Source organism: Xenopus tropicalis, chromosome 2 (assembly GCF_000004195.4).
Source record: "Xenopus tropicalis strain Nigerian chromosome 2, UCB_Xtro_10.0, whole genome shotgun sequence".
Taxonomy (NCBI): domain Eukaryota; kingdom Metazoa; phylum Chordata; class Amphibia; order Anura; family Pipidae; genus Xenopus; species Xenopus tropicalis.
In genome coordinates, this window is record NC_030678.2 from 48,809,166 (window position 1) to 48,825,391 (window position 16,226).

The window sequence follows — 16,226 nt, forward strand, 5'->3', positions numbered from 1 at the left end:
CCTTTTAAGCATGTGAAATAATTCACACAGAATTCCATGTGATGATTTGATGAGAAACACTTAACTGAGATTTGATGTAAACTCCTTTGTACACTGTGTTGAAATATATATTTAGACAAAAAGGAAGTTTTGCAGATGCATGAAAGATCCAGATTAGTCTTTTTCAGCCATCCATCTGGCTTACAGCTGGATTTTAATGAGTGCAGGAGTTTACCCTTAGTCCCTAGCTTTTGCATGGCTTTACCCACAGTGCAATGTTCTTTTTTAGAATTCCAGCATAAACACACCCTCAACACGCTAGTGCAACATTTTGCTCTTGACACTTTTCATGTATTTAGTTGTATATTGCACCTGCTGGGGAAGGCATGGTTTGTAGATGGAGCCAATTCACATTTTTTAAAATGATTATTTTTTTCTCTGTAATAATAAAACAATACCTTTTACTTGTTCCTAACAAGGATATAATTAATCCTTACTGGAGGCAAAACAATCCTATTGGAATTTTTATGTTTAAATGATTTTTAGTTGGCTTAAGGTATGGAGATCCAAATTAAGGAAAGACCCCTTATCTAGGAAAAAGCCCAGGTCCTGAAAATTCTGAATAACAGTTCCTATACTAATTTTGCAACATCAAGGTGGAGTGGACATATCTATTATGGAAAGGGTCTACTAGCTGGAACAAATCATTGGTGCCAGTCTGTAACTATCAAACTTTATCTAGGGCTGGCAGAAATTCAGCTCTTTGTGTCATGATTCCCTGTGAAGCTTCTGGAAACTCTCAAGCTGCTGCAGTGTTATGTTCCCAATGATAATGCCCTCTTTTTAACAGCAGGCCCCAGCTATTATGTGTCTAAGCAGTCCTGTAAAATGGCAGTTGCATTTCTTAATACCGTATATACTTGAGTATAAGCCGATCCGAATATAAGCTACCTAAGGTACCTAATTTTACCTAAGAAAACTGGAAAAACCTATTGACTCGAGTATAAGCCTAGAACTGACATAGATCCCCCCATTCTCAGCAGAAAGCATATTGACATTAACCTATTGCTGCTGCCTATATACCTGAGTTTTAACAAAGTCCACACTTAAATAGAGATGGCCCAGTTGTTACCATATACTCAAAAGTCACTGGTAACATGATATTGCTTGAGAACTGATAAAACAATAAGCTAGAGAATAGAAATTTAAGAATAAACTGAAGGATACCGTTTATATACCCTTATACACCAGCAACAAACACCAGTTTGCTGTTTGTTGCTGGTGTATAAGGGCGCAGGGTGCAACATGCTCTGGCAAAGGGTGGCCCTGCCTTGACCAGACAATAAGTAAATGGCCCCCTTTATGTGTTCCATCTAAAGGACAGGATTTCCAGTGCCCATGCTTGTCCCACTGCACTCATGGTTATGGGGTACAGCGGTTTAGACCAACTTGGAGATTAAAAGGCATGACTAGTGACTGAAGGGTACCGTATGCTGCTGAGACCCTGTTTGGGCCTCTGTGTAATTGAAATTCCAGGGCCAGGGCTGCCACATGGCTGGCATTTTACTAGATTGACTGGTAAAAATGATACTTGTTTCCAAAGTTAATGGGGAAAAAAGCAAAAATAAAGGAACGCCGGTATTTTTTTCAGAAAAGGCGGCAACCATAGCCAGGACCTATTTTGAATTCCAGTCCAACCCTGGAACTCATTTGCACTTTTGGGAACAATAATAAGTAATACCGTGAAGCACCATGAGAAAGCCCAGTGGTGCTAATGACACAGAACTGCAATGATTTTCCCTCACAAATACGGTTTTGTGACATAAGCCATATGCAGCACTCTCTTGTGACAATATGAACATGAGATTGTGGCTGTGTGAAGGTTTGTGTTTCCTTGCAATGTAATCCTTTTACGAGAGGTATGGGATGGGTTTTGTTTCATTGTCCATTATGGAGGGATTTGTGCAATGTTTATGGCAGCAAGGCAGTCTGTAGGACAGAAGCAAAGAATCTTCTTTGATTTTTTATGCACATTAAATGATAAACAAAGAAATTTGGCTATAACTAAAGCCCTGTGTTAAGGTGGCCATCAACTACTTACCCCATTCACTTATGACCCAGCAACAGGGCGGGGGCCATGTCAGTTAGTTAGACGGAGCCCCCGAGTCAGGCAATAGCAGCAGCGCATCCGGCATCCACACATCCGGCATCCACCCCCCCCCATGCATGTGTAAGTGCCCTAGTAGACATGCAATTACCTGAGTAGACAGAGCCCCCGAGTCAATAGCAGCAGCGCATCCGTCACACTCACATCAGGCAGCGAATCCGGCATCCACCACACGCCCCGTGCATGTGTAAGCGCCCGTACGTGCGAGCGCGCTCGGTCACACAAGTGTCCATGTACATGCACGGGACGGGGGGTTGCGAGACGAATGCACTCGTGTCCGTGGGGGGGGGGGGGTGTGCGAGACAAATGCCGGATTACTCGAGTATAAGCCGAGGGTTCCTTTTTCAGCACATTTTTAGGCTTATACTCAAGTATATAAGGTAATAAGCATCCAGCATGTGCATATCAAGCCATATTTGTATTAATATTTCATAAACTTTTTTCTCTGTGGGAATTGTTTAAGTGGTATTGTTTGGCATAATGGGGAATATTTAGTAATAGGCCACATTGTTCCAGCCTGTGGTCTGCACCAGCTAAAAATTTACTGGTCTGGAAGAAGTAATGGAACCCTACGCCAGTATCTTAACTTATCCAGACATCTCTACTGTAGATCAAGACACGTGCAATAAAATATGAAATCTTTTGCTTTTTTTCCTGGTAGTGCATTTTATTCTGAAAAGCAACACTGGCCTGGGGAAAAAACATTTTGTAAATTTTGTTTGTGACACTGAAGCAGAAAATATTACAGGTACTATTTGTAGGCTAAGGTCGCATGGAGATTCATGGCCTGCGTATGTGCAGTGTGTATATTGTGTGTTTGCATTTTCATGCCAGGATGCATGTCTCTCCTTGTATTTGCATCCAAGCCGACGCAGTGTGGGGATGCCAGCGTAGGGGCTGTTTCTTGGCCTGTGCTTATATGCAGAGCATTACCCTTGAGCAGGCTATATGTTAAAAGATCTTTCTCTGCTATGCCCACCCTTAAGGCTAAACAATCAGATCAGATTTCTGTATTCTACCTGCAACACAACATACACAATACTTAAAAGGTTGTGTTATTTTCATTCACCTTTTGGTATGCCATTGAGATGTGGTTAACCACTCCTTATATTTTATGAGAGCTAATATTTTGCCACAAGGTGACAGATTTGTAAGCAGCACATTTTGGTAAAAAGGCATAATTGAAATATCCAGCTACACAAACAGATCCAAGTTGTTCTCAAAATAAGGAGTGGTGTTTCCTGTCTGGCTCAGGGACTTTTACATTCTAAAAATAGAGCCCCCAAACACACACACACCCATACCTCCTGTCAGCCAGACTCTCAGGATTGCAGATTGGGCAAAGTGCTTCTATATGGGGATATCTGGATTGGCACTTATCTTCCACCCACTTCAGGAAGAACCTAAACACTATTAAATCATTGATCTGATGTGAGATGAAACCAATATTTCCCTTTCAGGATGCCTTTTATAACCAAGGAAATTTGTTATTCTGTAATTTCTTAAAAGCATCGGAATAAGAAAAGGCACTGCCAAACCTTTGGCAGGGATGTTTCATAGACTGCTTTGTGTTCTAGATGGGTACATTAATCAGAGTGAGACCAGGCATAGTGCAGCCATTTATGATGTAAATAGAAATCTAAAATGAAATGAAAATGTGATGCATATAGTAACACAGTCTAGCAGGAAAGATATGAATGTGTGTTTCTAATTACTGTTAACTACCACAATCAACATGACAGAAGGTAACAATCTGGCTGCTGTCTCATTGATGAATATGTGCTAGACTGGGTGTCACACTGACTTGGAGGGTGGAGGTTTGAGGGCATGCAATTTTGCAATATCTACAATACCTTTCAAAGTATAAAATTAAACTTTTGTGGGATATATTACAAGGCCAGCGTAGAGGTAATTGTCCTATACAGGTGTTAGACACTAAAAAAAATACTTTTCATAATATGAATATACAGTACATTAAAAGTTATGTTTAGGTCATGTTGATTGATTTTCGTTGAAACGGCTGCTTTAGTAAGTAATTGTTACTTAAAGTTTCTAACCCTGACTGTCCTTTTTTAACCTGTCAGTTATAGCTTCTAATAAGCAATGTATTTAGGTTGGGCGCCAGCCTGTTCACGGAAGTGACGTCATGCGCAGATGTAAAAAAGGTTTCATTTCTGGTGTCAGTATGTATTTGCATGGACTGCAAATATAAATGTTTTGCTCATTCTCTAGATGAGCAAAAGAGCCCTTTGGGATATAATGTGCTCTCAGCTTAGTTCCATCCTAATGCAGTGACTGGCAAACTGTGGGCTGGAATTCTTCCACTGAAGAGAAGGAAGTAGTGTCTTTATTTCTTTTAATTGGGTGGAACGGGTTTACAGGGTTCTGGGCTTTGGAATGATAGTATTTCAGTATTCACTGTAGCGTGACTGACATTTATTTTGAACTTCAAAAGTGTTACAGTATTTCCATCAGTGATATGAGTTAATTAAATGCAGCTTGAAAAATAATTGCATGTGTGGGCAAAAATTTTCCCAGCGTTCTTGAAATAAATGGCTTTTTATCCACTTCATTCCTGTGTAAATAAAAAGCACAGTCTGTAATACTTCCATTTCTTGCAAGAGCATATTAGGAGTAATATCATTAATTACTCTTTTCATGGAATATGGGAGATTTTTCTGACATGTAGATGTGTAATGTAGACACTCCCATTATACACAAAAGGAAGTGATTCACATTTTTGATGCCACTTATTTTCCATTTTTGGCAAAAAAACACTATTTATTCCTTAGGAAGTAGATACAAGGCAGATACTTTATTTCAGAAATTAGCATTACTTTTATTGTTATGATTGTTTTTTTTTTTTGTTTTTTTTAAATTCTTTATTTTGTTTTTTTCAGAAAAAAAAGGGGGTGGGGAGGGGTACAGAAGGAAAGAGGTGGGGGGGGGGAGGTAGCAGTCATACACATAGTTATTTGGTCATAACTATCTTGTACTGGCACATTTTTTATTTTCACATTGTCTTAATCACACAGTTTTAACAACCTTTTCAGTACCATATTTTCCCTTGTCTATATCTGTAATACCTTGTATATTTGAGTGGGCAAGGGGGGGGGTTAATGTGGGAGGGTAAGTTGTTCTTTACTATGCTATGCTATGGGTGCCCGCTTTGGCTCAGTTTCTGTAGGTAGTTAGTCCAAGGTGACCATATATTTTTGTAATACTGGTTTTTGTTTTGTATTGAGAAGGAGATCTCCTCAAGTTTTCTTATTTCCTCAACTTTGGCTAGCCACTCATTATATGTGGCAGGGTTGGGGGATTTCCACTTTTGGGGAATCAGCGACTTTGCGGCTTGTAGCAGATGTATCGTGAGTGGGTCTATCAAGGTTATATTTTTCTCTGGTATTGCATATAGTAGTATAGAAGCAGTATGGTCTAGTTTGATGGAGAATTGCGTTGTTTCATTAATTGTTTCTATTATCCTTTCCCAGTAGGGTTTAAGCTTTGAGCACGTTAACCATATGTGTGAATGCTTTCCTGCTAGTTGGTTACAGCGCCAGCAGAGGTTAGAGCAATTAGTGTACATCTTTTGAAGCTTGGCTGGCGTATGGTGCCTTCTAGTGACCAATTTGTATATAGCTTCTCTAGTTCTTGCAGCTCTTGATGCTTTGTGGACTAGTCTGAAAATCCTATCCCATAGGCTAGGTGTGATTGTTATGTTTAATTCTTTCTCCCAGGCTGTACAGAATGGTTTTGGAGTAGGTGAAGTTATCGTGTTTAGCATATTATAGAGTCTGGAGAGAGGCTTGTCTATGCTCTTATAGGGTTCTATTGATGTGATTAGTTTTTCCCATGTAGTGGGGGGTCTATTCAAGTCTCCACCTTTGCACTATGTTATGTATGTGTGTAGCTGATTATAGTTCCATATGTCCCTAGGATGGGTGCCCCACTTTTTTTGGATTTCTGCAAAGTCGCTGATTCTGGTGGATCTATCGTCTATTTTGGTCCACCTTGTAGGCTTAAAATCAGGGTTATACATGAGTGGTTGTAAGATGTTGGGATAATGAGCTAACTGGTAAGTTTCCTTATTCTTGTGCCAAACCTTCAGTGTTGCCTCAATTAGTGGGTGGTTTGCTGCGGCCAGAGCTATTTTTTCTTTGGAGCACCATAGCATATTTTCTAGAGGTGGTAGTATGAATGATTGTTCTAGTTTGCACCAGTCTTTTGTTCCCTTCCTGGTAATCCAGTCTATTACTCGCGTTAGATGGGAAGAAATGTAGTACAAGTATATATTTGGAAGTGCTAGTCCTCCTTTTTCTTTTGGAAGAGTAAGAATACTGTATTTCAGTCTAGGGTTGAGGCCGCCCCATATAAATCTCGTTATCATTGACTTTACACTTGAGAAGAAGGGTTGTGGGATATGTACTGGCAGGACCTGTAGTAAGTATAGGATTTTGGGGATGAAGGACATTTTGATGGCTTGTATCCTTCCAAACCATGACAATTGGAGTTTAGTCCAGTTGTCTAGTAGCTTACGTAGGGGAGATAGTAATGTTAAAAAATTATCTTGGTATTGTTATGATTGTTAATAACAAATACAGGTATGGGATCCCTTATCCGGTATTCCATTATCCAGAAATTTCCGAATTACGGAAAGGCCACCTGCCATAGAAAACAGTACCTTGTACTTGATCCTAACTAAGATATAATTAATCCTTATTGAAGGAAAAAAAGCCTATTAGGTTTATTTAATATTTAAATGATTTTTAGCAGACTTAAGTTATGGAGATCCAAATTATGGAAAGATTTCTTATCTGGAAAACCCCAGGTCCCGAGCATTCTGAATAACAGGTCCCATACCTGTACTTATAAAACAGCACTATATAACACAACAGTGTACACACCAGCTAGATAAATACTGAACAAAACAGTAGGCAAAGAGGGAAATGATCTTACAGTTTAAAATGCCTGGGTACAGGAAGATATAGAATGGTTTACTATAAATTGCTTTCCTCTCAACTGCACAACTACACTGCTTTACATATGATTTCACAATATTTTCGTGCAGATAAAAAACAGCTGACAAAAAGCTTTACTGTATCATTACAACATATATAGAATGGTCTTTGTTTTGGGCACATTCTCTGAACTTTTGGTACAGAAAGTGTACAGACTGAAACAATGGCAAAGAATAGAGTTAGGGTCCCACTGGGAGGCAAACATGTAGGTGGTTTTATTGTGTAGCAGCCAGCCTCTCACTCCACTTTTCTTTTTCCTCTTTCAGACTGTGAGTATAAACAAAGCCATCAACACTCAAGAGGCTGCTGTGAAGGAAAAGCATGCAAGAAATATCCTTACAAAAAAAGCAAGCAGGGGATGCATCAATCCACAGTTCAGGTGTATGGTTAAAGAACGTGGGAGAAGGGAACGAAAAAAGTTAAATATGTGGAGAAATCGGCAGGATTGTATGTTTATGAATGGTAGGTAGTTTAATAGCATTAGGAGGAATAAGATTGGATTTAGGATTTATCAGAAAAATGGGTTCAGGTTTTCTTATTGTTCTCCTCTATTTATATAGTGCCAACAGAGCTTATACATCACTCAGGTAAAACAAGAGGGGCTTACATTATAAGTTCAATTTTACATATGCAAACTGTGGAGCTTAAGAAGGAAACTGCACAAGCATATGAAAAACATACTTATTCCAGGTGCTGGAATCAAACCTAGGACCTCAGTGCAGCAAGGTACCACACTGCCATCATTCTTACATCATTGTTCTGTAAATGAAAATTAAAGGTTGTGGCTCCTTACTGGATAGGTAGACATACAACCTAGGGTGTCATTTACTAACACTGGGCACATTTGTCCAGCAACCAGTCAGATATATGTTCTTGTTAAAGCAGAATCCTGGGTGTAATTTACTTATACTGGGCAAATATGCACCAGTGCAGTAACCCACAGTAACCAATTAGATAATTGTTTTCATTGTTTACCAGGTGACTAAAAAAATCTGCAATGGATAGTCTATATCGGGACAGCAATGGGATCACTTTTCTGGAAACCCGTTATCCAGAAAGTTCCGAATTACGGAAAGGCCATCTTCCATAGACACCATTATAAGCAAATAATTCTAATTTTAAAAAATGATTTTCTTTTTATCTCTAATAATAAAACAGTACCTTGTACCATGTCACCAGTTATTTTCATCCATTGGTATCAAAGTTTTCTTGCCTTTTTTCTCTTTGTGTGATTACTTTTTCCTTAACCCTTTGTGTGCACCTTGCATCTTGGGAACACACCATGAGAAGGGGGCACAGACCTTCTGGACAGCAGTGAACCGCCTCCCTCTGTCCAGTAATGCCGTTCTATGCTGGAAATTCTGCCATGTTTTCCACAAGCTTCTGAGAGATGGCCACCCCAGTGTAAGTTCAAATAAGGAGCACCTGTAAACACAAGTACTCTTGTGCCTGCCACAATTTAATCATTACAGTTTTAGAGCTCATAACATTTAGGAACTTCTAATTTGGCAATTTAAATTGCACCCCACCCTTATCTGTTATTGTGATGTCTGAGTTGCTTCATGATATGCTTCTGCAAACTGCAATTTAAACATGAGTTGAGTGTGGGTCCTCAAAATTGCAGGTGGGTGCTGGCTCCATTAAAAATAAGTCTGTTTGGTAACACAGACAAAAAAATATATATTTTTTTTATTTATTTGACTCCTGACCAAAGGGATTAGATGGTGGGGGAGGCAGTGACCTTTTTACACGGGCTGACTGCAAACAAGGTGCATTTTTATTTGAATAAGATGTAATACAGCAAATATTATGTATTTTCTTATATTTAATATACTTTTAAAACTGTTGTGCATTAACTTAAACTCTTTGCTCAAACGTGATTGCTACAAATAATATAACATTTGGCCTCACCTACAGGTTTTAAGAGATTCTCTTCGTTATAAAAGTGAACTAATTGACATGAGCCGAATGTGGGTAAGTTTCATGTAGTTCAAATTACCCTAGTTGTACAGTATAGTGTTACTTTAGATTCACCTTTAGTACAGTTTGTGTAGGACTGAGGTGTCCATGGCCCACCAGGGGTCACCACCTCAAGGACCCAGACCCCCATGCGAATCTCTACCACGTACTTCAGAAAACTTGCGCTGAAAACCGATCCCCCCATCCTGGGCAGGCAGCAGGGCCCACAGGGTTTTCCCCTGGTGTCCTTTTGGATTAGTATGACTAAGAGTACAGTCCAGAGAACAGACAATTTTACCTGTCTGTACCAGGCCTGTCCTCTATGAAAAAGGCTTAAACATCATTATTGGGGGAACATAAAAGTATAAGGAAAATTACCTAGACTGCAAATTTGTTCATTTGACTTGGGGTAAAAGGAGTAATTACTGGAAGGTTGTCTGACAAATTGCCACCCATAGTGTTAGTTAGTTTCCTTTTCCTTTAAAAACTAATATGTTATATAAAATGTATAGTGTAATGATTTTTACGAATTGACTCACTTTCGCATGACCTGAATTTGAATGGCATTTGTACCAACCACAGGAGAAGTAATGCAGAACTTGGTCATAGGAGTCTGGTTGTGTATTCTTATATACAAAACATGTGTCTAGGTATTTCTAAAGGTTTGGATCTTTGATCTGCCATATATTTACCCCAAAATCACACAGCTCAACTTAACTAATGCTGTATTCCATAGTATCATAAAACTACTTACAGATATTTATGTCTACAGTGTTGAGCTTCAGTTTAACATTGGTTAACCACAAAACAAATGCCTGTTTATCTGACCAATCACATGTGCCATTCCATAGTATACAACAACTACTCACCAGGGAATTGCAGAAAAGGAAAATACATGAACCCTAGAGCTTTTCATAGGTATTGTGCTTCATTCTGTTGTCCGTTTTCTCCCAAACCACACACTTGACTATCTGGCCAATCAGATTATGTTGTTCCATAGTATTATAGAACTACTCTGAAACACATTGTAACGAAGGACAAACCATGTTACTAGGGATGTTTAGATCTGCTAAACTTCTATCTGCCATCTGTTTACTTTAAAATCACACACCCCTCATCTGACTATGGAGGTTTTAAAATGTCATATCATAGAACTCCACAAAAGAACATTGCAGCAAAGGACAAAACATGCTCTTTGAATCTGTCATTTGTTTATTATCAAAACACACACCTGCCATGTGATCAACTGGATGTCTTAGTGGTGCTCAAAGGTGCTAAGCTCAGTCTGATCTATTTACTCCAAAATCACACGCCTCCCATCTGACCAGTGAAATTTCACATTACATAAATAAAAAATCATATATGTAGGAGTTTTCAAGGGCGCTAAGCATGTTTATGTGGTCTGTTTGCCTGTAAACCTGACCAGTTTTCCCACCAGTGGTGGACACAGGCCTCTTTGTAAGCAATCACATTGCAGCATTCATAGCACCTGAGAAATTCAGGAACACATATTGATCATCTCTGTAGTATCAGCTTCTATTATAGATATAAAATAGGTTTTAAGTAATTATCTTAGTTTCTCAGAGCACACCAAGCATGTGCAGTGTCACTGGCACACCAAAGATGGTCTTAAAAGGTCTAATGGTGGAAAGCTGCTGTGATCACCTTTCAAAGCAAGGATCATTATGGCTATAGGCTGCTGAAATTTTGGGTTGTTATAGATGGGTTACTAAATAAAATACAGTATCTCTAGCCATATACTTTTTCAAGATTTCTCTTTTACCCACAAGTTCCATATATCAGTTTCCTGAGCAAGTTCCTCTTTCAGTGAACTGCTAGAATCAGTCAGTAGGTCAACTTCAGGGTGTGTTGTGAAAAGTCTTTAATAGGTAATCACAAGTAAAGTAGTCCTGTACAAAGGTGATTTACATAAAACAGTAGTTTTGTATGAGTTGTATAAAGCTTTTGTCAAGTAAGAGGCTGGAATTGGTGCTGTGCATTGCTCCTTTTTCTCTGGCACCAAATTAATTTCTAGACCAGTAACATTACTAGACATCACTGGGCCCGGGTGCAGGACGTGCAGCATGTGCAGCTGCCCACCCCCTCTGGATGCATCTTTTGACCCTAATTCACTCTGCTGCAAGTGTTTGGCGGGCCCCAAGGGGGTGCAGGCCTGTAGAATAATGCTGTTTGTACAGAAAAATCTTTGTTCATGTGTTAAACTGAATACTTATTGATCTTATTATTAAAATATATTTTGCCTTTAATCTGTAAACATACTTCTTCTAAGTACAGGATTGACTTTTTTATTTCAGGGCCACCTTAGTGAAGGATATGGTCAGCTGTGCAGCATCTATCTCAAACTTTTGATCATTAAGATGGAGTTCCATACAAAGGTAAGAGGGCTACTGTGTGTGTGAGCAATCAATCATTGTTTAATACTGTAATTCATATTTAGGTGCTGCTGCTAAAATGACCAGCACACTATTGCTACACACAGTAATTGTTTGTTTGTAACCTTCTCTGCCCTTAGAATCCACGATTTCCAGGAAATCTTCAGATGACTGACCGGCAACTGGATGAAGCTGGGGAGAATGATGTAAACAATTTGTAAGTGTTCATCAAACCATAGCTTCATGCAGAGTAACATCCAGCAGCAATAATCACCCTAAAAGTGAATTTTCCCCTGTTCGAGGGCTAGTGACTTTGCTGGATAATTGGCTGTAAATACAGCTATGAACTGTATGTTCCTTTAAATCAGGGAGGGGGTTTCCAAACATGGCAGCCTCCCACCCTGCTGCACAGCTTTACATTATTGGGCCCTGTGGTTTAGGGGCCTCTTTAGGAGTTTTGGTGACACAGTTGAGCACACAGCTTTACACAGGGGACCCAGTAAAGTTTAAAACAATTTAATTCAGACTGGTGGCTCTGTGGCAAGACTTTTGTGTCAAAGCGGTCTTATTGCAGTACATCAAGTAACCTTTAGTCAGGCGCCATTTAGTGAAGAGTTGACCAATATGTATTTGTACTTTGCTTATGAGGCAACCACAGTTTCTGTGGTTTCATTCCAGAATGCATATCAGCTAGACTGAGCTTTGTTTTTTACCTTGGGAAACAAATTTTATCTTACCATGTAAAAAATGCCTTTTTTTAATTCCAGGGGAAAAGTTGTTACAAATGCTAAGCTTATAGACATATGCCTTCCTATTGAACCGCAAGACAACTGGTGAAAGTATTGCACAAGGGCAGGGCATTTGGCATAAAATGATCCTGTAATGTAATGAGTTATCTGGATTCCAGATTCTCTTTGTTCATGGGCTGCTTTGCATTTACTCAAATGCTGTGCTACTGCAGCACAAGTGGAGCAAAGTAAAGGTGGCCATACACGTGGCGATCTGACGATGTTTCGTACGACCATCGGTCGCACGAAACATCGTAAGATCCGCCACACACCATTCAGGGCTGAATCGGCAGGTAAGGAGGTAGAAACAATAGGATTTCTACCTCCTTCTGCCGATTCAGCTCTGAAGGGAGAATTTTGGTCAGGCGCCTTCTATGGCGCTCGATCAAAATTTTCAAACTGGTCCGATCGGCGAGTCGGCCGATATCAGCAGCTTCCTGCGATATCGGTCGACTCGCCGACATGCCATACACGCACCGATTATCGTACGAAACGAGGTTTCATATGATAATATCGGTGCGTGTATGGCCACCTTAAAATGTGAACAATCAGGAAAAGAACTTTTTAAAAAAAATTTTAACTAAATTACCACAACACTATTTTTTTGTGTGTGTGCTTATGTAATGTCATAGAGAAGAAACCAAACAGTTGGCCCCTCCTATTCTGTTTATGTTTAAGTTCACATACTCCAATTCCTGCACTCTGTCATTTCCTACCACATCTGACAGAACCAATGTGCAAGTATAATTATGTTGGTGTTGCAAGATTTTCCTTGCTTCTGTGGAACTGCAAGAAGGTTCCAGCGAAGCATAATCTATTGCTTTTAATTGTGGCTTGCCTATAGAAGCCATGCAAAATTCTTCTCATCTCCCCCTAAAGTCTTTCTATCAGTCTAAGCACTGGGTGATAATTGTAAAAACTTATGTTAGAGGGTGTTGCTTAGTGTGGGGATAAGGCCTGTAATCATGGAAGTGTGGCCAGATCTTTTTATAGTATAATGACAATGAACACAAAACTGTTCTTTATATGAACAGCACTGTACCTGGCACAATTAAGAACATTTTTAGGGGTCAGAATGCTTTCAGCATTGCCTGTTCCCTGGTAATGGTAAAGGGGATCTTCTAGCAACCTCTGCTGGCCCTCTACTAGCAGTAGTATCAGTAAGATCTTTACATCCCTTGGAAGCAGGCCTCAGTTGGTTCTCACCTGAATATACACACTGCCATATATTCAAGAATAACCTGCTAGCCCTCTCAAGTGGTAAATAATAGGGGGCAATGGGGCGTTTTTGCCCCACAATTTTGTAATAATGTGAAAATGTGGCAGAAAAGGGACCAATCATTGCTCTAAATCTCACTCATTTGAACATCAGAGAAGAGGCAATGTTTTACATACAGTTTGTATTCTGTGTACTACTAATTCAGCATTATGAATTCTTTAATAATGCGTACCTCATAATACATGTACATTTTATCCTGTGCTTGTGTCTTTGTTACAGTTTTCAATTAACAGTGGAAATTTTTGATTACATGGAGTGGGAACTTAATTTATTTCACACAGGTGAGATTTTTTTTTTATTGTGGGCTGAGCAAACAAAATTTATATTTGCCTGTAACCTAAAGTACTACAATGCCTGTTCATTTTTTGTGTAATTACTTGCTAGAACCAAGAAAGCATTCTACCAATACTTGCCCACCAGATGCAGTGTTCTATTAGACTTTATGGATGTGATTTATTTTTTGCTTAGTGGAGCAGCTAGTAGGGCAGTTCTTACAGAAAGAGATTAATATACAGTCAAATATTGGCTTATTTATTTGCATATTTATCACTTTCTGTAGGAAATGTGAAATGGTAGTGGTTACAGTTGGCAGTCATAGGGTTTTATACTATAAGTACAGTTTGAATGCTCACAGAATAAGTTTTGCCATGCAATTCAAAATGACAGTAAAGAAAATAGCTTCCTTAAAGAGATACTGACACCAGAAATTAAATATATCATAACATTGTCTTTGTATGAGCTTTATAATATTGCCTTTAACATATTTGCCCAATGCTTTTACATTACCTATCTGATCCCCCAAGTTCCTCTTTGAGTGGGCTGACATAATTGTGCAGCAGCAGTCCATTAGCATTAGCTAATAAGCTATAACTGACAGGCTGAGAAGGGACAGTCAGGTTGGCAAAACAGTCAGATTCAAGTAACAATTCCTTATACAGGTATAGGATCCCAGAAACCCGTTATCCAAAAAGTTCCGAATTACGGAAAGGCCATCTCCCATATATTCCTTTATACGCAAATAATTCTAATTTTTAAAAACAATTTCCTTTTTCTCTGTAATAATAAAACAGAACCTTGTACTTGATCCCAACTAAGATACAATTAATCCTTATTGGAGGCTAAACAATCCTATTGGGTTTAAATGATGTTTAAATGATTTTTTTAGTAGACTTAAGGTATGGAGATCCAAATTACGGAAAGATCCCTTATCCAGAATGCCCCAGGTCCCGAGCATTCTGGATAACAGGTCCTATACCTGGGCTGAGCAAACAAAATTTATATTTGCCTGTAACCTAAAGTACTACAATGCCTGTTCATTTTTTGTGTAATTACTTGCTAGAACCAAGAAAGCATTCTACCAATACTTGCCCACCAGATGCAGTGTTCTATTAGACTGACAGGCTGAGAAGGGACAGTCAGGTTGGCAAAACAGTCAGATTCAAGTAACAATTCCTTATACAGGTATAGGATCCCAGAAACCCGTTATCCAAAAAGTTCCGAATTACGGAAAGGCCATCTCCCATATATTCCTTTATACGCAAATAATTCTAATTTTTAAAAACAATTTCCTTTTTCTCTGTAATAATAAAACAGAACCTTGTACTTGATCCCAACTAAGATATAATTAATCCTTATTGGAGGCTAAACAATCCTGTTGGGTTTAAATGATGTTTAAATGATTTTTTTAGTAGACTTAAGGTATGGAGATCCAAATTACGGAAAGATCCCTTATCCAGAATGCCCCAGGTCCCGAGCATTCTGGATAACAGGTCCTATACCTGTAAAAGCAAACATGTTGGTGAAAAATGATCAACACACCCAATAAGTAACTTTTTATGTACATTAATATTTTGAAAAGTAGTTTTTCGTGTCAGTATCACTTTAAGTAGGTTTTAAAATAACAGCCACTGTCAGACTGAGGAAATAACTGCATTCCATTGGTAACCAGTGCTGCTTCTGCTTTGCTTTATGTGTCAGAGTAGTACTTATCAACAATCAGTTGGAAAACTGGAGATAATGAAGCAAAGCTAAATTACACATGGTTGCAGTACCAACGTGTTGTAGAAATGCCAGTCAGTCAGCAATTAAAATTAAGGGTGATGTCAGATGGGCTGCTTCATCGCCTGTTAAGAAATCTCCTCTCCCACGAGTGATGAAGTGGACAACAATCCTTGTCCCTTCACTTCCGTTTGAATCACTGCATGTAATGTACATGCAACAATTTAGATAAAAGCGAAGGAGCAGGTATTGACAGCCTCTTCACTGCCTGTGGGAGCAGAGTGTTTTTGCCGGGCGATGCACTTTTATTAATTTTCATTGATCATTTACTGGTTGTCTCTAAAGCAGACTGCCAGATATTCACCTCTGTTCTAATTCTACACTTCAGAGCTGGGTAACAAATCATGCTATTATTATCAGAGGAGTTTCAGGCTGTATTGCTAAACACAACAGATAAATTAGTTCTACTATAGCATATAAGCACCTTCAGTATTCTGAAGAAATAGAATTTGACTGAAAGTGCCCAGATTGTGTGAATCCTAGTTTGATGCATCCATACTAATGGAACTATCAAAGCCCTTCCTCTACCCCAGGAAAATTCTTATATTGCTTTCTATCCTTCTACGGCAGGGATCTTCATAAACA

The 16,226-nt window shown here is 39.0% G+C and overlaps 1 protein-coding gene across 4 annotated transcripts in view; it reads left to right on the forward strand.

Moving 5' to 3' along the window:
• Positions 1 to 16,226, forward strand: part of hip1 (huntingtin interacting protein 1) — a 66,610-nt gene that overhangs the window by 14,145 nt on the left and 36,239 nt on the right. For all 4 annotated transcript variants that reach the window (XM_004911728.3, XM_004911729.3, XM_002933547.5 and 1 more), the window contains exons 3-8: positions 7,431 to 7,494; positions 8,426 to 8,568; positions 9,082 to 9,138; positions 11,439 to 11,519; positions 11,657 to 11,733; positions 13,803 to 13,864. In XM_004911728.3, the coding sequence (XP_004911785.1) occupies positions 7,431 to 7,494; positions 8,426 to 8,568; positions 9,082 to 9,138; positions 11,439 to 11,519; positions 11,657 to 11,733; positions 13,803 to 13,864 (484 nt within the window). The remainder of the gene's footprint in view (positions 1 to 7,430; positions 7,495 to 8,425; positions 8,569 to 9,081; positions 9,139 to 11,438; positions 11,520 to 11,656; positions 11,734 to 13,802; positions 13,865 to 16,226) is intronic.